Raw genomic sequence first — 24210 nt, forward strand, 5'->3', positions numbered from 1 at the left:
CTTTTCAACAAAAACATAATAATGTATAAGCTCTCTAAAAAATACGCCATGCCATTTTAAATGTGTGCTTTGTGGAATTAACTTTCAAGGGTACATATTTCACAGTGTGGTACTGCATACTGCTTTAATTGGATACTCGTTAGATGGCTGTCATGAAAGAACAAGGGTGCATGTAAACTAAGTAAAGAAATGCAACATTTTCAGCCTTCTACAAATACTGTGCTGTCCAGGGTGGACACCAAGAGGTGGCTCAGAAGCTGCCTAAATTATTGACTGGTAACGTGATCTGGATGGATGCTTTGCTTGATTTCTTGACATTGGCTAATAAAGTTGTGAGTAGCTTACAAAGGTTTGCTTGTTTAGACACTCATCTTCAGAAAGCAAATTTGGCTCCTTCTGTGACAAGATGCTGTGTGAGGTCAAGTGACTCCAGAAGTAAAGACCAAAGGAAGGAGTGTCATTCTAGCAAAGAAATTTTTACTACATCTCTTTCAAGGGGAGATTTAATATTTTTCCTGGAAGAAAAATGCAATAATAAAAGCTGTAAAGGACACTCCTAATTTTCACTTGGCCAGTTGTGTGGGTTTGGAATTTCAACACAATTAGCAGAATGCTTGGAGCTGAGACAGTGGGTCGCTGCAGACAAAGCACTGCTAGCAATCAAGAGATTTTCATGAATGTCTCATCATTTTGCTTGACTGTGTCCCCTCTTATGGAGGGAAGTCATTAGAATTAACAACAGGAAAGCAGAGCCAGAAATACCCACAGCCTGCACGCCAGATGAGGAGTAATGATGTTTTGAACTGTCATACTTATCAATTCAGCTAGGTTTAACGTATGCATGCTTAGGGCAGAGCTATGCCAGCGATTGTTTTTGTAACATCACAAATTGGAAAGCATGGGGGTTTTTCTTCCATAAAAAGGGAAATTTCTAACAAAAGTTTTGATATCTGAGATTTCTGTAGTGTTCCACCCTGAACAACTTCAGGTTTTTCGTATTGTTATAATGCGGGCATCTGAGTCCCCTCAGTGATAACAGTAGCAAACCCAAAACTGTTGCATACTAAATCAGAATTTAACAGTATGGATCCATTTGAGTACTTGTCCATCATTTTCCATTGTAACTTTCATCATCCTCTTGATCTTAGTGGAGCTGATCCAGCCTGCTGCATACATAGAGTCATCCAGTTCTAAAATTAGTTTTATAGCTTTCTTCTTCCAACTTTACACTCTCAACTAAAGCAAACGCATTTGATCCTTCTGTCATTGACAACAGAGGGAATTTGGAGGTAAACCAACAAAATTCTTGTGTATAAAACTTTGGTAAATGAAAAGAAAGTGAGAGAAGGACATTGATTTTTTCATTTTTATGTACAGAGTAGTGATTCTTCCTTCTTTTAGCATTTTTTAAAAATTACTATTTGTGTTAGATGCCTTTTTTTTTTTCTTTTTTTTCTTTCTTTTTGAGTATGTCATTCCAGAACCACCTCTTTATCTCACTGGAGTGGCTATTTGTATTCACAGTAACCTCTGTTCTACAAAGAATGTCTTTTAAAGAATCTTTTATCACAAAGAAACAATTCTGCACAGCAAAAAACCATTGACATTTTCTTTATTTTTAACCCCTTTTCTTAAAATATTCGTCTAAATGCTTAACCATGGGAACGGCAAGGCTTGAATAACACAAAGATATTATGACCTCCGGTCTCCTGAATCTGTCTTCCACCCTCTAATCCATGTTGCAGGACTGGAGCACTGCCTCCTGTGCAAAGACCTTCTGCTTCTCCCGTTGTTTCAGAGGTCATTCTCCCCAGGCTTACTTAGCACCCTACGCTATAGTGTGCAAGCTGAATCTTCAAGGAAAAGGAATGCATCACTACCTGCTTGTTCTAATGGAGAGTGTCTCAAACTGCTGCAAGCACCCCCTGAAGAGCCCCCCAGGGAATCCAATAAGTTGCCTGAACTATCATACATGCCTAGTTTACAGGAAATCCTCCTGGTTTCACAGACTAAAAGTCATTTGTATTACAGGGAAAGCTGCAAAAGCTGACCTAAGACTCAGTGAATCTCACCTGTGGGACCAGCTATTTCTTTAGAATTTAATATTTATTTTATTTTATTTTATTTTCAAAATTCAGCCTTTAAACAGTGATTTTTCTGCAATTTGGATTTTGGAGTTTGAAAGGGACAGGAGGATTGCTGAAGTAAAGCTGGGAGATTGCTAAGAAAAAAATAATAATGATGATTGGCAACTCAGTTAATACATTTGAAAGTCAAGGCGCAGCTACTGAAGCATTAGCTCAAGGGAAAAAGAAAGATACAGCACTGGAGTCTAGAGGATATACGAAAATCTTCAGAATGATCAGGATTTATGGATGCTTCATCTCCCACCTGCTGGCACTGGGAGTAAGGATCTACATGTAAAAGCCTCCAAAGTAATTTTAAGAATTAGTGAAGTGAAGCTGAATGTTGCAGAAAAGAGCTGAAGTTTGGTTTATGCCTAGAAGGCACCTGTAATTTTACTTTAAGGGGAGGTGGGTTAATCTCTTCCTTTTGCAGTTCTCAGTGACGTGCCATTAATTCTAGCAACTCCAACTTCAGGAAGTCTGCAGCTGGCACCATGGAGAAGAAAGAAATGCACAATGCTTGCAGAGGGGTGCAGGAAGGATGGGCGTGTGATTAAGGCTTTTGACTGGGATCCCAGAGCTCTGGGCCAAATCCCAGCTCTGCTACATACCCCCTGCCTGGATTAATCAATGAATTTGTGTTATCTCCGTTCCCTACTGTCAAATGGAGGCAACAGTGCTTCCTTTCATTCAGCCACTGCCTGTTCTGTCCACGTAGATGATAAGCGCCTTGCTGTAGGGCTCTTCCCAGCTCAACAGACTTGCAGTAGCCCCCTTACTGGGCCCCTGGAGCATTTCACCACCATTGTGTTACCTGTGATGAAGTAACTTAATGACATCTCAGGGACTGCATGCAAATCATAACTTGCAAGTTATGTAGTGCAAGCCTGATTTGAACACGTTAAGATCGGCACTGCTTTTGCGAGTCAAGAGAGACATCCTCTACCCAGGATTTTCAAACACACCTAAAGTAGGTGCCAAACTTAAACATCCAAGCTCTTTCTGTCTGGAACAGTAGCCTGGGTGCTTTCCTGAACTGATCTGTCTTCTTTGCAGCATCAGCTAAGTCACTTGCCATAGAAGACAGGCTGAATAGTGGGCAGTCCATCTCACAGAAGAGCGTAAGTCCTTGTGAAAGTCAGTATTTGAAAATTTCACCCTGATGCACACAGCATAAAACAGGCTTTGTGATATTGTTCATAAGTCTATCTTGAAAGTTGCAAGCCTGGCAAGTCTTCAAGGAAAGCCTGAAAAAACACTGAAGTGATCTGTGTGATGCTTATTCATCTTTTCTCTGCAATTCAATCCTCTTTTTGCTTTCTCTAAGGCTTGTGTGAATGCAGAGATGCATACGTGGAATGAAAACTGTGTTTTATAGCTGGATTAAACTGGTAGGAAAGCTTTATATAGCTTATTGAAACTTTGAATAGAAATTGCTGAGCCCCAGCTGTGTGGAGCTGAGCTTTGCTCTTCCTTTTCTTCCAACTGGAATAGGGTCACAGAAGATGTCATGTCAGATCTTCTTCCTCCTGATTCCAGAGATCAGGTATTTCTCCTTTCCTTTCTTGTAAGTCTAAACTTACGGGGTTTATAGGAGATTTTGTTTTAAACAAAAGTCTGATTTATTTTTCTGCATTACTTCTCCATCCCATAGCTTTTTCGCATCACATTTTGTGAAAGTGATACTGGTATTTAACAAGCCCATAATTTGCCCATTTTCCTTTTAAACACTTGTTGATAAAGATAATGTAAAATAACAAAATGTGTTTACTTTAGAAATTAATGGGCTAGCGTTGCTTTTTTCCTCAAATAAATCAATACCATTTCAAAACCGTCAGCAGCTGGTGTCATAATCACCCCTGCAGTAATGAACATATAAAGGCACATGAAGAGGAAAATAAACCCTGTTAATAGAAGCTACTAACCAGGTTTTATAAGCAATCTCATGAAAAAAAATGTATTTAAAAACTGAAGCTCTGAATTGTCACCACACTGACATGATCCTCTCTCGGGCCAGAGAAGACAGCTGAACAACCCTTTTGAGCTCTGCCAGTGGAGTAACCTCCCTTTGAATGGAAATGCTCCGGACACAACAGACAATCAGCTTTGCTCCCTGGGACCATCAGAGATGATCACTAGAAAGCAGCACAAGATGTTTACTCCCTCTATGCAGGGAAAAGTCTGCTCTAGTGTCTTTCACAGCGTGCCAGTTCAGAACTGTTATCATCAGGCAGAATCCAATTTTGTGCCTTAAAATGCATTCCATTTTCCCCATAGGTTTTACAAAAATAGGCTGATATTCAGGAAGCATGTAGGCAGGGGCCTAATTTTATGCCACTGGGTTTAAGTCCGTTTGGCTCTAATTGTGATTCTCGTGCAGCTGAATTTAGCAGAAATGCCTTGATGAATCAGGCTGAAGGTAGCTGTCAGGCCTGTCTTCCCTGAGGAATAAAGTCCGGTCCCAGGTACTGGGCCAATTCCTCTGGATCATACGCACACATCGGCTTTGGGATGAAGGTCTGTGCTTGTCCTGTGGACATGGCAGTGAAGGGGTTAACTAAACTCTCAATTTTCAGAGGAAACAAACACTTCAAAGTAATTTTCCTAATATGGGGTTTAGGAGGATGTCCCGTTTACTACAGAACAAGTCTGTTGTGCTTTGATGCTTTTCAACTGCCAGAAATACTATTATCTAGATTACATTTTATCACGTTTTCTGGGTATTTCATACTGATAAGGTTTTATGCAGGATCATTACATATGAGAATAGATTTAATCCTGTTTTTAGTAAGCTTTAAGGACACTGAGGGATTATTTATGTAATAAGATGCAAAGTTGCTATGGAAAATGCTATAGCAACCTAACATCTTCACAAAACCAAGCAGCCACTTGTGACAGCAATCTAAATTTACATTTATTTTAGTGTCATTTTATTGACATTCTTAGTATCTCATTCTGACAGCATGTTAAAATATGTTTTGCGTTCATGCTAGAACAAAATTAACAGCATGTTGTTGGAATGAAGATGATGCTTATAATTTTTGGAGATAATTTTAGCATATGGCGTTTTGTGTAAATAGCATTAAAATACTAGTGAAAAGAAGTTTGGGTGCATCTCCTCTATTTGTAATAGAGTGAACAATACACATTGAAAGTGATATTTTACAAGTCAGTGAAAGCTAAACTGTTTTTATTTGCTTTATATCTGAATGAAAATATTTTTAAGAATGAAATGATTTTGTTATTAGAATTTATTTCGAATCCTATATCTTTTATTATAACTTTCCCAGTTTAGGATACAGGCTATAATTTTTCATTAGGTTTCATAAAGCAAGGCATCATTTCTGAATGTGTAAACTTGCAGTTTGATGGGGAATCAGCCTATTTAAATGGGACTTTTCTAAAACACAGGATAGCACTACACATTGCCCCTTAGGAGGTTAAATAAAAAGGGAAAGAAAAACCAAACAAAGTGACAAAACAGTCTGAACTCTGTCCTGTGCTCATTGCAGTTAATAATGAAATTCGCATTGACTTCTATGGGAGCAGAGGCAAGCTCTGTATATTGATTTTCTCCATCCCCCTCCATTAAGAATCCTGAAGTGCAGCTGTAACATTGTTGAAGTGGGATGTTGGCAGCAAAATCAATAAAAGACAATATTAGAACATATGCTGTTTTCAGCTTCCTCACAATCTGATATAGCTGGTATTAGCATTCTTCTCCAAATGACACTTCATGCTTTCTGTAAAGTGACCTTCCTTATAGTGCCCTCTCCAATATAAAGCCTTTGTGCTCTTATTCTTATATTTAGCCTTCAAGAGAATGAGCCCTATTTATTACAGTGAAGACAGTTGATTCTGAGCAGAGCATGAAGAACGGATTCCTTCAAGAGTGGCTTCAGCCTAAACCCTATTTCGGATCTCCAATGAAAGATCATTTCTATTATTGTTTAAACTAAGCTCTTGGGTTTAGGTTTTCTTAATTATGCTGCCCTTCATGCCCTGTTGTTTTTAGAAACCCTTTTCACCCCAGCATCTTAGAGAAGCTTGCAGATACTGCTTGAGGTGGAGATTGAGGTACCTGCTTATTCATGGTTAAATCCAAGAAACATCAGCCATTACCAAGGTGTCAGAGGAGATAATGATCAGAAAGTGGAGTCTTTTACAATGCCAGTACAAGCTTCTAAACTCATAATTGCAGGTTTGAGGAGCATCCTTATGTCATGAGACATGGAAGGCTGGCTGAAGTTTCCAAAGCATTTAAAGCTTTCTTTTCAAAGCATGCAGCTTCTTATTCCTTGTGTGTCCAGCTGTCTGGCAGTCTGTGTTGAGGTTGCCTGCCAGGAGTTAAAAACAGGCCCAACAGAGCTCATCATTGAAGCTGGATGACCACAGAAGCTCTCAAAACTACTGCTAGTTAGTGATGCTGGTTTACTTTGGTGAATGAATCCTAGATTCTGAGGATAATAATAATACAACCATCAATCAGAAAAAGAAGGGGTGACAAAGGAAAATAATTAGGCTGTAGCTTCAATTGTGCATTCTGAGGAATTTCATAATGTCCTACTCTTTGGTTTTGGCTTAAAGACCATGTAAAGATTATAAGCTTCTTTCTAACGACACATACCCGTAGTATAGCAATATATTGTATGATTTGGTTCATAAAGTTGAAAGCCAAGTGGATTCAAAGCGGCTTGGAGGTGAGTGATCTTCTTTTAGAATCTTTTAGATTCATGGCAGAGAGAAGAGAAAACAAAGAACAGTCCTCTAGGGTATGAAATGAGGGACTGAAGAACTAGATATCATACCAAGACCATACCATTTTATTCCACTTCTCCACTAATTCCAGTATGTGACTCCTTGAACACCAGCATACAGAACTATAAAGGACGTAAATTTGTTTTTCTGTGTTAAAGGAAAGGTGGTTTGGTTTGGTTTGGTTTGTTGGTTTTGTTTTAATTAGGAATTCTAATTGGCTCTTTTTTTTTTTTTTTTTTTGCCTTTCAATGGGCAAAATAATTTGCAACTTTTTTGTTTATTTATTCAGCCCTCCACATATTTGATGCATTGCAAGTTTCACCAGGTGCAAGAGCTGTGCCAAGCATTTCTTCAAAGCACTTTTATGCACTGATTGCTGAACTGCTTCTACAACTGCCAAATGCCCACCTCACACGTCAACCAGGGATCTCTCTGAAGAGATTTGGGTGGTTGCTGGTCCACCACACCAGTTTCTTCATTGCTTCTTTGTCACGTGTCAGATAGAGACTGTCTTCCCTCTTAAATTTGTCTGAGCTCTGGAGACAAGTGAGCACTTTTAACAGTCAAGGAAGAACATGATAAAAAGCAATAGCTCTCCCCATGTTGTTCTATTATCAGATAGTCATCTGCCTCATCATGTTTTGTTGATAGGTTTTGAGATGCCTGTGCTGTTAGACCTTGATCCCACAAGCTATTTTCTGCTGCTCAGAGTATTTGCACTCACCTTCTACTCAACACCCACAGATATAAAGTCCTAAGCAGTGGCTTACGCAAAAAGTCTGTACAAGGAGTATTTTACAGTTACTTCTTCAAAGCTACACACTTTTTGCAAATTTCAAAAAAAATGTCTGTTTCTGAAAGGACTGGAAGCTCTGTAGAACCCTGTCATCTACAAGTTTGCAACACATTTTATTTTTCTAGCTGAGAAAAAACCTACTAAACATGTTAAATCATGGAGAAGCACAGTGGCCACTATTTGTAGATACTAAGTGTGCTGGAGGCAGGATAGAGGGGAGAAAAGAGGGTTTTGGCTTGCAGATACAGCTCTTCTGGACACCCTTCCATTCACATAAGGGATAAATGGCTCAAGAAATGCTGTCTCTGAATGTGAGAGTCAAGAAATTACAAGTTTTATCTGATCATTTGCTTATGCCTTCTAAAGGGGTAGAAACATATTCCCATATTTAAGGTTATTTTTTTCTAAGGCCAAAATAACTGAACAAGTATTTCAGTATTACGCACAATTTCAAAAGAAAAATTAGTTCAGCCCTCCAATCCAATACAAGGTCAGAGATAGCCAGAGAAATTCTCTCCTGCAATTTAAGGTGCAATAGAATTTTGTACAGAAGTGGTTTATCCTCACATTTATAGAAAGCACTTTATGTTTATGAAAAAAAATTGCCTCATATAAATCAGGACAAATCAAACCACCACAGTCACTTAAAACACACAGATCAGCCCTTTCTTCCTTAATGAATGTGACAAATTGAGGGATTCACGTGCAAACTGTCAAGCTTGTTTTCAAGTAGCAATGACAGTTTCTTCATCTTTGTAAAACTTACAGATTATTTTTTTCCAAGTTGTCACAGTGGTGCTGGGCCTGAATGCAATTCCTAGTTCAAATGCCAACAGCAGCAATGCAGCCATGTGTCTTGCAAATACCAGTCTTTATTGTTTAAGTGTGAATAAAAATACAGCAATTACTTTGACTTCTAAGAAGTAACCATCAGTAACCCACCTACACAGAGGTTTACCTATATACAACATTTGAATATCCTACGTAATTTATCACATGTACACAACTACATGCAATCCATTTTTGAAATATATATAAGATTAACCTAACATACATGAAACACTGAGCATCCATCAGCATCTCTTGGGCTATGCATGTTCAGATGTCTGCACCATTAATACAAGCAGTTTTTCTATTACAGATGTGGGAGAGGGTCATCAATGCCACTTGGCATCTCCCCAGTAACCAGCGCTTTTCTTACTGGAGTGAACATACTCCTTCACCCTCAAGACTAAAATCTCCTCCGTTCTTTTTTAGTGTTACAGGAATACAGCCATTTTTAAAATATCATTGATTAGAGAAAAAAGTCTTCTTTGCTGGCATCTTTAAAGCAGTCTCTGTAAGTGTTGTAACAGTTCTGTGTCTCAATTAGGAAGAAAAGAAGAACCTCTAAAAGAGATTCAGTACTTGATTAATTATATTTAATTGAGACAGCACTTATTGGTAAACATAAGGTATCTGAAAAATTCACCTAATCACAAACCAAATACTGTAATAAGCAGTGAGAAGGAGTGATTTATACTGAATTTTGAAAATATTTGAGAACTGCTACTATTTTTGATGGGAATTATACCCCTGTGTTTTCTTATGGTGGCTTGCTTCTTATGCCCCTAGTTAAGAGGAGAACCAAGCAAGAAAGGCAAGACAACAACCAACCCAACTAACAGTCCACTCATCGCAGTTGTCTGTGCAGAGCCAACTCTTCCCTCTCCTGTTGCCCCTTATGCATTTGCCAGTTCGGTTGGGCTTGGTACATATCATGGGTGGCTGTAGAAGAAATGCAACCCAAAAAGGAGAGGAAAAAAGGGCCCTTTGCTTTAAAGAGGTGACCTGGAGAAACTGATCTCAGTGGGGCAGATTAACTAGCAACTGTCAAAATATCATTTATGAGCTATGTAGATTCCTGTTCTCCAAAGAGATGCTGTCAAGTAAAATAGACCTAAAATGTGACAGGCTTTGATATTGTAACAAGGTGGTCTCTTCCAAATTCCAAATATGCATTTCAGTAATGTGATGTGACATCTTTGTAGGAAAAGTCCAAAACACTTAATGCTGCAATTTACCTGGGACAGAACTGGGTAAGTGGGGACTGAATTGTGTACTGCAAAACAAGTATGGGTGAGGGAAGAGAGAAACATCTGGAAATGTCAGACAAGTGGGAATTGCAAATCAGCAAAGAGATGGACTCATGCATTGGAAGCTGAAGGAAGAAGTGAACTGAACAGAACCAGGACAGAGGTAAAAGAGGAAGGTACAAAGACAGGGGTGGAAAGGTTGGCTTAAAGTGGGAGATTAGCTTTCTGCCTTTTGAACCTTTTAGAGAAAGCTGGTTCATTGTTCAAGTGGGTTTTCTGCAGCCATGAGGTCTAGATCAGTGAACCCAAACTGAGCTCCTGAGGTAATGATCACTTGTAAGACTGTAGTAAGTAATCCGCATCTTATTGCTAGGACTGGAAAAGTCAGTGAGATTAAATTGCCTTGTTAGCATTTTTAATTAAAAGTCAGAGTTTGTGAGAGCATGGTGAAATACAGAGAGCCGGTACTGATCCACAGTCTAGAAAGTTTGGAAGCCACTAGTCCAGAAACTTAAAGCTGAGGTTTTCAGTTAATGATCTCCCCAGGGCTTTAAATAAAATGTCAGATATCGTGAGACTCATCATAACACCACAGGAGTTGGCAGCACGGCTCTCTGGGGCATTCGTCCATCGCAAAGCCAGCATTTGTGTGCTACTTTTTGTTATTAGGCCCAGCTGCACTGTAATCTGCCCTCTCTTTCCCTACAATCTCTGCTATTTGCAAAGAGATATGCTTCATTACACAAGAAATAATAAGCCTTCATAAATTACTGGTGAGCCGCATGTGTAGTAAACCTAGAAAGAACTGTGCCATTGCTGAAGTCTGCTAAGCAGGAAGAAGTTTTGTAAACTGAGAAAAAATCTCTTCAGAGAAATCCTTTGGTTTCATAAATGTTACATTTGTCTGTACTGGACGGGATAGATAAAATTGCAGTTAAATGATGTTACGAGTTGTCTTTTTTCTTTCTTTTTCTTTTTTTTCGTTTTTGGCAGCTTCCTTCCTTTTACTAATTGTTCACCACCAAGTTTTATGTGAATAAGAAGTCTGAAAATAATCCTCATGAGTATTCAATTTGAACATCTGGTATCATCATGAATGTAACTTGTATAATGAGCTTCTCTGCATTGAACATAGGCTGCATGGTGAGGAAAGGACTTTCAAGCAACTGCACCTGAATAAAGCGAGTTTTGTAAAAGAGTAAATCTCTCTCCCAGTGTGCAGGCCCTAACTCCCACTAACATTAATGACAATAACCCCTTCTCATATAGGATGATTAGTGCCCTTAGAGTTTAGATTTGCAGATACTGAGACACTCAAACGAAGTGTGCCTAACATTCGAAAAAAATGTGGAAATTGCTTCAGTTTGGTTACGTTATATCTGAAGGGGGAAAGAAAAATCTGTTTGTGGCTAGGTTAGCTTGTAATTGCTCCAAATTATTTACTTTCATACCATTCTAATTCTGTTTTCAGAGTTCACTCAGGCTAGTTAGCTAGCTACTTTCAAAGCTTTAACCAAAGCATTTTTTAAAGAAAAGCCAAGTGACATAGCCTGTTCTTGTGGAAACATGGGAGAGCAATGGAAGAGGCATTTATTAAAGAATGCAGTATAAGAATAATGTTGCTTTATCTGCTAACATCCGAGCACTATTTGTGATGGTGATCAGCCGATCTAGTAGCTGTCCATACAGAAAAGAAAGTGTCCTCTAGAAACTCGAGGCAATGGATCAAAACCACTTTAGATATTGGAGGATTCAGGAGCCTGACATTGTTGTTAAGTGGGCTGAGAAGATACCTCAAAGCGACCTAGGTCTTACCTTAGTCTTGCTCTTCCAGAAAGCTTCTTGCAGATACCATCAAAAAGTTGCTTTGCCCAGTGCCTTTGAATGCACACAGAGCATGTGTAACTAAAACTTGTTCTTGGAGCTCAGTTCTTATGGCAGAGTTTACAAAAGCAAGGTGTGAATCAAGTGGATCTGTACCCAGGCAGTTACAGATAATAACAGCCTCAACTCATTCTGCCAGGAGCTGACAACTAGTGGAAAACACAGAGAGGGTCAGCTTTGACAGTTCAAGGTGGAGACATAGGTTAACACTTCTCCAGTTGCTCAGTCTGTGCTCCCACCTCAAAGGCCATCCAGCTTTCCATCTGCAATAAGGGCTGTGCCTTCCTTCCCATCACCTCACAGACCTCCTGCAAACCCAACCTCCCCACCCACCTCAAGGTGTGGGTCACTCTCTTTCATCACCTCACACACCTCCTGCCACTGAGTGACCATGATGGGATCCTCAGACTGTAGCATAAAATTTAATCTCCTGTGGGCTGGAGCCCTAAGTGGAGCCTTACGCGGTAAAAATGCATGAGGCTCCGGTGGTCCCATCTAGTCTCTGAAAGTTTTTTCCTTCAATACAGACCCAATCTCCGCACCACCCTTTCCTGACACATGCCAGCATGCACACACCAGTGTATCTTCTCACAGTTTCACATTCAACATGAAACTGGACCCATTACTCACTTTTGAACTCTTCCTCCTTACATTCAGTAACTGTTAAAAATGCCACCGCCTTTCTCATGCCACCACCAGGAGTCCTACCATGCTTCCTTTTCTCTTCCTTCACATATTGAACTCGGGTCCAAAATTTTCTTTTTTTCCACCTAGCTCTTCCCAGAAGCTGTCCTCTGCCTTTATTCTGTTAAAATTCATGCCCAAACCTTGTGACCTCATGTTTGACTTCTGGGAGTTTGAAGACTTTTCTTTGGCCCTCACTTGAGCCCTTTCTCCAGATAACACATACCATCTTCTAAAACCATCCATGCTATACTTCTGCTAAGACCATCTTGTTATGAATGAGGAATGCCATTATTGTGTAACTTACCCCATTTTCTGCAGCATCAAGACATAGCTTATGCCCTCCCAGATCCTCCAGAAACATTTTTCCTTGCTGATTTTCCCCTAGTTGTCCTGCTTCATAGTTTACCTATTTGAAAAACAAGAAAGCTAGCTAGAGGCCAGGGATAACTTTTATTGTTTTTATTTGTAGCTGTGGACTTTGTGTCCTTATTTCTGTCCTCTCACATTTGTTCAGTCCCTCAAGCTGAAAAGTCTTTGAAGAAATAGCTGTGTCTTGCAGGATGGTGGGGTTTCTTTTGACATAGTAAATGCTCTGCAACGGGAGTGATGCGAAAAATTACCATAAAAGCCATCATTTTGACAGGTCTTGATGCTTTTGTTGCTGTTAACAAAAGAAGCATTATATAATTTAAAACCTTATTTTGAAGTCAGGAAATTAGGTTAATGACATTAGTAGAACTCAGATCGCAGAAAGGTTTGGGAAAATATGCTCTTCATCTGTTTTCATCCACATCACTGTATCAATACATTTGCTAAGTTCCAAAAACCTGAGAAATTCTGCTGAAGAGGTTAAACCAAAAGTCTGAAGATAGATAAGCACGGAAGTTTACAGGATTATGATATATTTATGTAGAAGTATAGAATAATCTGTAGAAAAAAATCTTTAGAAAAGTTCTGCTGGGAGGATCTAAGGGAAGTCTGTGCTCTTGAATTTACAGAGGGTTTCTGTTATTATTGTTAGCGTTTGCTCATTTGTTTTTCAGATCTTAATTTAAGATTGTCTGAGACTCGAGATAACCTACTGCCTATGCAATTCAACTTAAGAGTGTCCCCAGTATGCAAATTAGTGGTCTACCGCTAATGTTAATTGTAATGTTATTAGGACATCATCTAATGAGAAATACGTAGTGCGGGTGGCATTAGTAGAAGCTGTAGAAAATTCTGAATTCTCCCTAATTTCCTCAATAAATAGATACATTGAGAGAGGTGGGTTGCTCACTCTATTTCCTGGCCACTATGACATGATGTGAGTCACAAAATACTACTGTTACCCTATACACCTGTGAAGACTTCCTGTACATTGTCTCCAGTGGACATTATGATGTATTAGGTGATGTAGTCACGGAGTGCCATGACACAAATGTAGTCACAGAGTACCAGCTAAAAGTAAAAGGTACAGATCAGTACTACTCATAAAGAAAGCACGCTCCTAACTCTCCGAGATAGATGCCCTAGAAAATTAAAGTTAATAATTTGTCTCTTCTGAGACATGAGTCAATGAGTATGTCCTTAGACTTCAGTGGATTTCTGATCAGCCAGTCACTTCTTGTTTTTAAAAAAGTGTCTTTTTGATTTGGGTCTAGCCTGGGTCCGCTACGCGGAGTCTTATCTTGCTACTGAGGCTGTTGCCAAACTGTATATAACACTTCTGCCTCAGCACAAGGAAATCAAGTAACCTCTTAGATGTCCTCAAAATATCAATGTGGAGGTTTCCCCCACTAACATATGTCTAATCTTCCTCCTGCTGCTTTTCTGAGACTGGCAGGTATCGTTTTGCATCCCTCAGTGAAAATTCTGTAAAGCATATATTGAGCTGGTTTCCAGCTGTGTTTGTTTAGGTAGGAATATTTCCTTCTGCTTGCAGCATGGGCAGCTATTCGGGATTCCTGTCAGTTTTCTTTTGATATAGCTTCCTTGTATGTAGCTCTTCTGTAAATGCTTTCAGCATTTGTTGTCTTTTCATGCTAAAATGCTTTTTAGCATGTCTTGGAGAGGGATTTTGTAGGTGCGTATAACTACCAAACTTAAAATGGCTTGAGAAGTAGCATTGAGATGAGCTGAATAAACTTTTATTTTTCAACTAAAACTACATTCACCAGCTTTGCCAGTGAAGTCATAGCAAAAATTTCTGCAAAAATTTGGAAATTAGTTACTTTTTAAAATAGATTCCCTTTTCCCCCAAATTCTAAACTGATTTTAGTTTAGTATTCAATGAAGTGCCTTTCTTTAAATAATATGTAATAAATTACATATTATTATATATATTTATTATAAATGAAATTTAATTTCAAAATAAATTATAATTAGTTTATATAGAATAGATATTTTGTTTGGAATAAAAAGATACATTGGTCTGAATCCAGAATTATTTTTAGTACACTAAAGCATAAAAATATATCAAAATTATAGTAATGTTAAGTCAACAACAAAGGATATTTCCGATTTTGTTTAAAACGGTTACCCAGTGTGAATGAGCTGGAGCCCCTGGCATCCACCACATTTCTGGTTTTGACTTACTCTCCTTTTCTGCTAACCCATCTGTCTGCACATTAGGAAACGCCTGTTTGTAGCTTTAAATTAAATAACAATGGAAGAACATGTATTTAATGTCATATCATTTGTGGACTCTTATCTATAATGAATTAATTTAAAAGCTTGTGACAATTTAATATTCTGTTACAGTAGTGCTATATGTGTTGCATCCTCCTTATTTAAGGACATATTTCTACCTTGGACTCTGGCTTTAATTGCTTACTATGAATGGCTAGGAGGATCACCAGAGTGTATAACAGTGTTGATAAGAAATTGTACACTTCTGAGAATGCTGCCTAATATCACAAACTTATCTCTGCTGTATTCTTATTCTCTCATTTTAGGTTTGGGATATTTCTATTTTGTCTTAAAATAGGTTGTAACCCCTTCCAAACATAGCCTTTGTCTTCTAGTGTCTGCAATCTGGAAGAACGGGGCACCTGTCCTTGGATGGGACTTTTTGGTAGTAGTGCAATGTAATCACTGTCATGCAGGTTTTAATATGGTATACCAAATATAATTTTAAAATAATGTCATTCAGAGGTGCAACTCTAACTTTTTTAGCAGTAAAAGAGCTATATTCCATTTCTATTGGAAAAATGGGCAGTTACCCTCTCTGCCTATATATAGTGTGATGTGTTCCATTTGGATGAGTTATTATTTAAACCCTAATAGGTTCATCGCCTACAGGTTACTTACTTTTACAATATGTTATAGCCCTTTCCATTTCCCCTAATTTGCTGCCCTGTAGCAGACTTCTCATGCTGTCCCCAGCCCACTCAACAGCCTGAACTCACCCAGAAAGACAAAAAGGAGAATGTGTTCTCCAAGCAGGCTGTAGTGTGACCTGGAAAATACACAACAGCAGCCTTTCCAGGTAGGGCAGCCTGAACCTCAGCTGTATCTGGGTCCTAATCCACATTTCAGTGGGGATGGTCATTAACAAGTACATCAGCCTTACACCCTCCACTTATGCAGTAGCTCTCAAAAGCTTTTTAAGAGCTGGGTTAGGTGATAGACAGGAGATTAATTACTGCTCCCAAGCAAGTAACGTAAAACTGGAGTATGCCCATGATGGTTTCCTTCCATGCTCTCAGAGAGCAGAAGGATAGGCAGTTTCTAGCTAGAATTGAGTATTACATTAAAAAATAATAATAATAATTATACTGTGGGAGAGTCTAACTGGTAGGAGTAAGAGCATACAAATAGCACAGAGACTTTTTACCAAGGCCTGTAGTGACAGGACAAGGGGCAATAGTTTTAAACTGAAAGAGGGTAGCTTTAGAGTCAACATAAGGAAGACTTTTTTATGATGAGAGTGGCGAGACACTGGCACAGGATGGCCAGAGAAGTTGTGGATGCCCCATCATTGGAAGTGTTCAAGGCCAGGTTGGATGCGGCTTTGAGCAACCTGATCTGGTGAAAGATGTACCTGCCCATGGCAGGGGGTTTAGACTAGATGATCTTTAGAAGCCCTACCCAACCAAAACTATTTAATTTTGACTTGAGTATTTGTTAGACTGAAGTTTTTATTTGCTTGGCCTCTTTTTTTCTTTTTTTTTTTTCTTTTCTTTCTTTTTTTATTATAGCTTGTTGGCTCTTACCAAAGAAAAAAAAAAAAAGATTTCATCCTCTTATTTGCCCATTGGACTCATCATTGCAACTCCTTGAGGGTAAATTTTGTCATGGAAGGATGATTACATGCTTTTCAGAACAGTTTAATTTGATGTAACAATACTGTAACTGTTGCTAAATCTTCCAGAGAGATTCTGTATAATATCCAAATTAAGCGCAATAACCAATCCGTGTCTGTATTTGTGTAGCAGCTAACTTTTTTTTAGATAATGCATTTGTACTATTTTAAAACTAGTTACAATTATCTGAGAAAAAAAGGTGAATTTGTCCTACCAAAGACAAAACATTTTTATTGGTGATGAAATATTGTGACATTCTATCTAAGTGCTGATATAATTTCACAACTGTGTTGAATCATGTTATCATGGAGAACAGGGGACTCTTTTTCTGTGGAAGGTCTAGTCAAGGGAGGCCTAACTTTAAATGGAGTTAATATACGATTTCCTATAATTTGGAGTTTAACCATATTGCTATTGTAGGTGGGCAAGAAAGAATGCTGTGATACCAAGCCTGAAATCATTTAATCAGGAATGTAAATCAGTTATGTGCTTCAGTTACCAAATGTTGATAGAATTGGCTATGGTAGATTGTTGTTTTTTAATTACAGCTGCTCTGTAATGTTGTTGTGTTACCAGGTTCCAAGAAGGAAAACAGTATAGTATGGCAGTTTGCTATGCCATATGACCACTGCTACTGCCAAGTATAAATACTACCAGGAGTAGGTTCTCCTATAGAATAATAAGCACATCCCTAAATTAATGAATGCCACACTTCCCTATATGTATTTATGTTTGGATAATTTATTTAAATAATGTTCCTAGTACATGCTTTATAGCCTTCTGCCTTTTGCTACACAAATTTTAGCTTATATTGCAGACTGTGCAAGTCATTTGGCAAATGTAATTTCCATCCCTGCATACTAATCGATTTCTTCACAAACACCTGCTATCAGTTATGGTAATAAAAATGCCATTCTAAATTGAAAAGGGGCCAAATGGAGCTTCCTAAGGAAATGACTTAAGTGTCTTTCAATGCCTTTAATGTAGTAATGTTCTTGTAGTGCCAACACTTTTTTTGAGCATTTGCATTTTACATAATTTTACTCTATTACATCATTTTCCTGTCTAAATGGTTCCTCATAACCATTGCTACATACTAGTTCATAGTGAGATTGGAGAGGAATTTCTGTGTTTCCTCTCTCATGGGACTAAATCCAGCAACTTTACATAGTCAAAATTCCTTAGAACAGATCCGATTGGAAGATCTGGCCACTGCACTAGTATAAATACTAAACGTCTGTATCAGTTCCTATAACATCACTGGGAAAAATGTTGTAAAGTTGGTTGTTGCTTTGCCTTTGGACTGCATGCCAGGATCTTCCTAAAATATAAACCTAAATTTAGCAGCCAGATTGCAAGTAGCGTTTGAATTACCCAGGGTCGCTTTATGGCTCCTTCCATCCCAGGAAATAACTTCCCAGCAATAGTCTTTGCCAGAACCTAATCATTTTCAGCTCTGCTGGCTCTTGTCTCAGCTCCGAAATGTCTCACTGGCTTTCAGCTGTATTGTCATCTCCCCTGACAATGTCCTCTGCATTATTTGTAAGGAAACAATCCATTTTACTGATTTCTTCACATTTTCATTTTCTCTTAGCTCTAGCTGTCCAAGCGTATGCGCTAAAGGAAGAGAACGATAGTCTTCGATGGCAGCTGGATGCTTATAGGAATGAAGTGGAGCTTCTGAAACAGGAGAAAGGACAGCTCTTTCGAACAGAAGAAAGCCTTACAAAGGACCAGCAGCTGCAATTCCTACAGCAGACAATGCAAGGCATGCAGCAGGTATTGCTAAGGAAGAAAAACCAGGTCTTTTTTAGAGAAGTGGTACCATGGGGCTGTACTGTACTCAAGACTATTAGTCATGAAGTTCCTGATTTCTTTTCAGAGTCAAAATCTTACAGATTTTAGATGGGCGAAAGGGGAGGAGGCATTTGGGATATATTTAGGGATGTTCATTTTAGGCATTCATAAAACCTAAACCCACTGATCACTCAAGAAAATTCCTATGCATGTTCTAGTTAGGAGCAAATTATTTCGGTACATCCTCTGTTGCTTTCCTCAGTTAATCCAGTTGGCCCTAACTGCACAAAAGTTCAAGAAAGTTTGTCCAGTGTAGCATAGACAATATACAACACTACAGGCTTGGGGCAGAGTGGCTGGAAAGCTGCCAGTTGGAAAAGGACCTGGGGGTGAGGGTCAACAGCTGGCTGAATGTAAGCCAGCAGTGTGGCCAGAAGGGCCAGTAGCATCCTGGCTTGTATCAGGAACAGTGTGGCCAGCAGGACAAGGGCAGTGATTGTCCCCCTGTTCTCAGCACCGGTGAGGCTGCACCTTGAATGCTTTGTTCAGTTTTGGCCCACTCACTTCAAGAGGGACATTGAGGTGCTGGAGCGTGTCCAGAGATGGGTAATGGAGCTGGCGAAGGGTCTGGAGCACAAGTCTGGTGAGGAGCGGCTGAGGGAACTGGGGCTGTTCAGCCTGGAGAGGAGGAGGCTCAAGGGGGGGACTCTCTACAACTACTTGAAAGGAGGCTGTAGGCAGGTGGGGGTCGGTCTCTTCTCCCAGGTAAGAAGTGACGGGACAAGAGGAAACAGCCTCAAGTTGCACCAGGTGAGGTTTAGATTGGGTATTACGAACAATTTTTTCACTGGGAGAGGGGTCAAGCGTTGGAACAGGCTGCTCAGGGAGGTGTTGGAATCACCATTCCTGGAGTTATTTAAAAAGCATGTAGATGCAGTGCTTAGGGACATGGTTTAGTGATGGACTTGGCAGTCCTGGGTTAATGGTTGGACTTGATGATCTCAATAATCTTTTCTAGCCTAAATGATTCTATGTTTCTATGGTTCGGTATTCTGTGGCGTCTTCACTTGTAGTCATCTGCACCTTTAGATGCATCTCTGCTTCTCAGCTTTGTCTTTTTTCTGCTCTTGTTTGAGGATGACTGAGACATCTCCAACTTGTCTAGACTGCCCTCCTGCTAACTTGCAAGTAGACAGCAACATCAATGCTGTCTCCTGAGCTTCTATCATTTATTCTGACCCATGGATGTAACCTTTTCATTCAGCCATTTTTTAAAGTGGTTTAGTGCAGTAACAAAGCTTTTTGTCTGACACCAGTCAGCAAGAAACTGCAATATGTCTCTGCAGAGGCAGTCAGTTTATCATAAGCATTCTCTCTTTATTTGTTAATGTGCTCCTGACATTGTGCTGGACAAGTCTTGGCAAGCACATCCAGGCTGCTCCCACTGCTTCATCTGACATAAGCACCCCTCATTCAACTTGCATGTGTATAACATCTTTCCTGCACAGACACTTATATTCAGCTAATACATGACAGAGCACAAGGGCAGTGGCTCACCATGACATTGGGTTGGGCTCCCATCTAAAACGGAGCTTCTCAAGATGTCACTGCAGGGGTTAACTTTGCCTCCTTTGCCTGTGCCCTGAAACAATGTATGCTCCTCGATCACTCCCTGTTATTGGATTCCAGAAGGGAACAAGTTGTATCCATTTCAAGATTGTACTAAGCTGCTTTCTTATAACAAAAAACAGGAGACATTCATTACATACTAGTTTCCTGCTTGGGTTAGGAATTGGTACCCATTGAACCTAACAAGTCTGCAAATCCTGCCTAACACCAAATAACAGAGCACAAGACAAGCCTCCACATGTGTTTATATGTACATAAACCCCTTTAAGCCTGCATAGTTTTACAAAATCAGGGTGATTTATGGTATAGTGGAATAATTCTGAACAAATTTTTTGGAAAATAGAAAACAAGTCTTGATAAAATAAGATTGATAATTCAGCAATAAAACCTTTCCTGAACTTAGGAGCAAGTCATTAGTTAGAAATACTTGAGGATTCAGTATACTTTAGATATGCTTGAGGTCTATTCTTGATCTTATCCTTATAAAAATGGATACTTAAATATCACTGGCTTCATTAAATTTAACTGCATATATAAATATTGTGCTAAATTTCAGCCTGATGCTAATTCTCCATTAAAATTAGTGAAAAGTGGGCACAAAATACTATTAAATCAAAATGTTAGAGCCCTAACGCTCATTTTGCATTAGTATAATTTCCTACCTGGGGTCTGGATGAAGGATAATCAAGTCTGTAGAATATAAATAGATTTCTATTGAACTTCAAGTAAATGTTAATAATGCAAGTCAATAACAGAGAGCAGCTTACTCATCTCTCTGTTCAGCTAGCAATGGACACTGTAGTCCCTATTCCTCGGAGAGTTTCTATGTTCATGACAATTTTGCTGTGAGGTTCTGAATTTTTCTAGTTTGCCATCTCAGGGTCAGACCTACTAACCCCCAGTGGGATATAATTAGAGATGGCCAAAGGAGCTGGAGAAGACACTGCGGATAATCCAGTCTGACAATATGCTGAGGAGGGCAGCAATACAGAAGCACAGGAGGTGGAATTCAGAATATTTGGTGGGAAATTATCAGTCCGTTAAGCAGCTGGACTATGGCTTCAATGATATAGCCATAGTCATGACATCCCATAACCTTTGTGCTTTTCATGCCGTTCATGCATGAATATTTAGAAATAAACCTTTGATTTAGGTAGACTCTGTTTTATCTCAGCTTGGTTTTGTAAATGTTGAGAGATGACAACCTTAGCTGAAATCCATCAGTATAGCAGGTGCTCAGCATCTGTGGAAATCAGTCTCCGTATGAAATATTAGACATATAGCCAGGACCTCAGTAGTAATAATTTAACAAGAAGACCTGTATTCCCTTTTATTCTTTTGTATATATTAAAATTCATTTCAGACAAGGTAAACTGAGTGCCATTGAATTCCTGAACCCTGCATATACGTCAAAATTTAAAAAATGTATTCCTCCTCCTTCTTTCTTCTCCATTCTCCCCCGCTTTTTCATACACGTCTTCTTCTTCCAACTTTGAAAACTAGAGAACAAGTGATTTGAGCTGCAGCCTGAAAAGCAGATCTATCTGAGAAAAAGTGGATGCATTTTCAGAATCAAGACATTTTTTGCTAAACATATTTGGGCCAAAGAATAACAAATAACAAAACATCAGTGTATTTTTAATGCATTTCTATCATCTGGATATTTTTCAGGATTCTTTTCCACATTTTCAGGACTGATGAATATTTATTTTCTCTTCCATCATTCCTACTGAACCAAAGTAGCATGAGCAAAATCACACAGATGTTTCCCTATGAAGTATACCTTATGGGCAGTAGTAGCAACCTGCTTATTCCTTATGTTTAAGAAAGAAAACCCTTTAGTCTAATGACATTGAACTTATGGGAGGTTTAGTGAACTTTCTCCATAAAACTGTGTCACATTTCATTTCATACCCACTGTGAGATTTCAAACAAATGGAAATAATGTCTTGTATCCATGGTAACAAATGAGATACACTTTACCTGATTTTGAGATGGAAACTGAATTAACTTGTCACTGCTGCATAGGTGGTATTGCCTTCAATTTATTTCTATATGAGAACACACATACCAAGCAGATCACTTTTTGAATGGCTCTGGTTTTCCAGCAGTGTTTGGTATTCTCTAACAAAGTCTGTGATCACAAGGAAGGATGTTTTAGTTATAACAATTTTTACAGTACTTCACAGCACAGCTGTAAGAATTTTTTAAATCTGGTCTCTCGGTCTGAAATGTTTTACCAGATACATGACTTTGGTAATGCAGAAAATATCACTTGGTAGTGTTGCTTAATGCTTACCATTATAAGACTCAGTTTTTAGTGGGTATCTAATATCTCCAAATGTTAACCATTTGGGTTAGCATACTCTATGTGGAGGTGCAAACAGAATCCGTTTGAAAAAAATCTCATGTTTTAATCATTCCAAGAACAAAGCATGAAAACTATGCTTTTCTTCTTTGTTGTCCACCAAAGACAATTCTTGAGGAACTGCACTTTCCATCTTTATGCTTTGAAACAAGGACTCAGAATTTGACAGTGAGTCTCTATTGAATTAATGATGTGGTTTCCATATCCTTTATAAAATCTGTCTGAAACTGATATTGTTAACAAGCCTTTGAAAAATGTCAGCTTGCCATGTAGGAGATGGCACTCATTAGCATATATCCAACTAAATTTGGGATTTTTACTGGTCATCTGGGGTTGTTCATGAACCACCTCTATAGCACAGCCATCAGTGCAATGTTTTAAGCCTCAAGCTAGTCCTAAGTCTACAGAGCACACCTCCTTTAGCATGGCCCTCTAATTGAACAAGTTAGTTCCACCTTTTCATCAGGCTTAATTGGCCAAGGTATGGGGCCATGCTTGCATAGCTGTACTGATTCCTGAACAAGTTCATTTGCCAATAGACTGGTAATTCTGCACAGTGCTCCATTGCATCATGTAAATGTATGATAATGTTCTTTCCTCTCACAACTCCCTGATCGGCTGAATTTAAGCTCCTGCAGGCTAGGGTATCATCCTGAAATCCCCATTTAAATCATGCTTCCACCTACGTTTTCTCCATGAAATGTACATAAGTGCTTACAGTTCTGCTATCGCACATGCTGAGGTGTATCTGGGACATTTAAGAGGCACCTCATTGCCCTCATCCCCTAAGGGGCCTGATTCATTAGCTGAGCTCAGGTTCATACTCCTAACACACAGCGACAGCACTCGCTCCCCTTCGTTAGCAGTGATGCATTAAAGCCTAGCCATGGGGTTATTGCATGAGCAGGGGATGCATGGGGGTACCTCTCCTAAATTAATCCTCAGGGTAGAAAGCAAGAACAATAGGAACATTTGTGGATGGTAGGTGTAGGGCTGACATAGTGTCTGATACACTGCTGCAGGTGCCACCGACTCTGTTAGCTCAAGACATCTCAGAAGGGGACTGAACATATTCTGGCCCTGCTGATGACCCGCCTGGGGTGTCACTCTGATGTAGCATCAATAAAGTCCTCTTTTGTCTTGTCTTCTTTTTTCCCCCAAAAAAATCAGTTTCACTTGAACAGCAATGCAGATTGTGAACCTGAGCACTCAGAAGCCAGGAATTGCCAGAACTGTGTATTTTGCTCCGTATACCTCACAGACCCTGCCCTGTTTGATGCTGCAGACAGAGTACATGGTTAATCATCACCTGTTCAATACCTTCCTGTCCTTGCTGTTCAATATGCAACTCAAGGTCTTACTGCAAAGGCCACATTGCTCCTAACATTTCCTACATACTGAGGACTAGCTTTTGCAGTTTACTAATCATTAAGCATTTAAAATAAAGAGCACATGCATCTGAGACCTATACACCCTTTTTTAAAGGGCTCTGATAAATGCCAGATGACTAGCAGTGATTTCAGGCTTTCAGTGTTCCTCCAGGGAAGGACAGTTTGGTCTGTGATATGCCTCACTGTTGTCACTTGGAGGGTGAGAAGAGCTGCTCGAGTGCATCACACCTCCCTCCTTACACTTTGCTCCCTCGAGGGAGGATGGCCAGGGTACATATTTGGTGATGAGGACTGTGGATTGCACACAGCTTCCACGGTCACTAGGAGCTGGATTAGGACCCTTTTGTCTAAGTGAGATGGCACAAGGCTTTTTAATATAGATCATATACCTTTGATATTTAGTAGTCAGTCTG

The 24210-nt window shown here is 39.3% G+C and overlaps 1 protein-coding gene across 4 annotated transcripts in view; it reads left to right on the forward strand.

The window, feature by feature from the left end:
* Nucleotides 1-24210, forward strand: part of ENOX1 (ecto-NOX disulfide-thiol exchanger 1) — a 369768-nt gene that overhangs the window by 306656 nt on the left and 38902 nt on the right. For all 4 annotated transcript variants that reach the window (XM_056329606.1, XM_056329607.1, XM_056329604.1 and 1 more), the window contains one exon: nucleotides 18207-18391. In XM_056329606.1, the coding sequence (XP_056185581.1) occupies nucleotides 18207-18391 (185 nt within the window). The remainder of the gene's footprint in view (nucleotides 1-18206; nucleotides 18392-24210) is intronic.

Source organism: Falco biarmicus, chromosome 2, assembly GCF_023638135.1.
Source record: "Falco biarmicus isolate bFalBia1 chromosome 2, bFalBia1.pri, whole genome shotgun sequence".
Taxonomy (NCBI): Eukaryota; Metazoa; Chordata; class Aves; order Falconiformes; family Falconidae; genus Falco; species Falco biarmicus.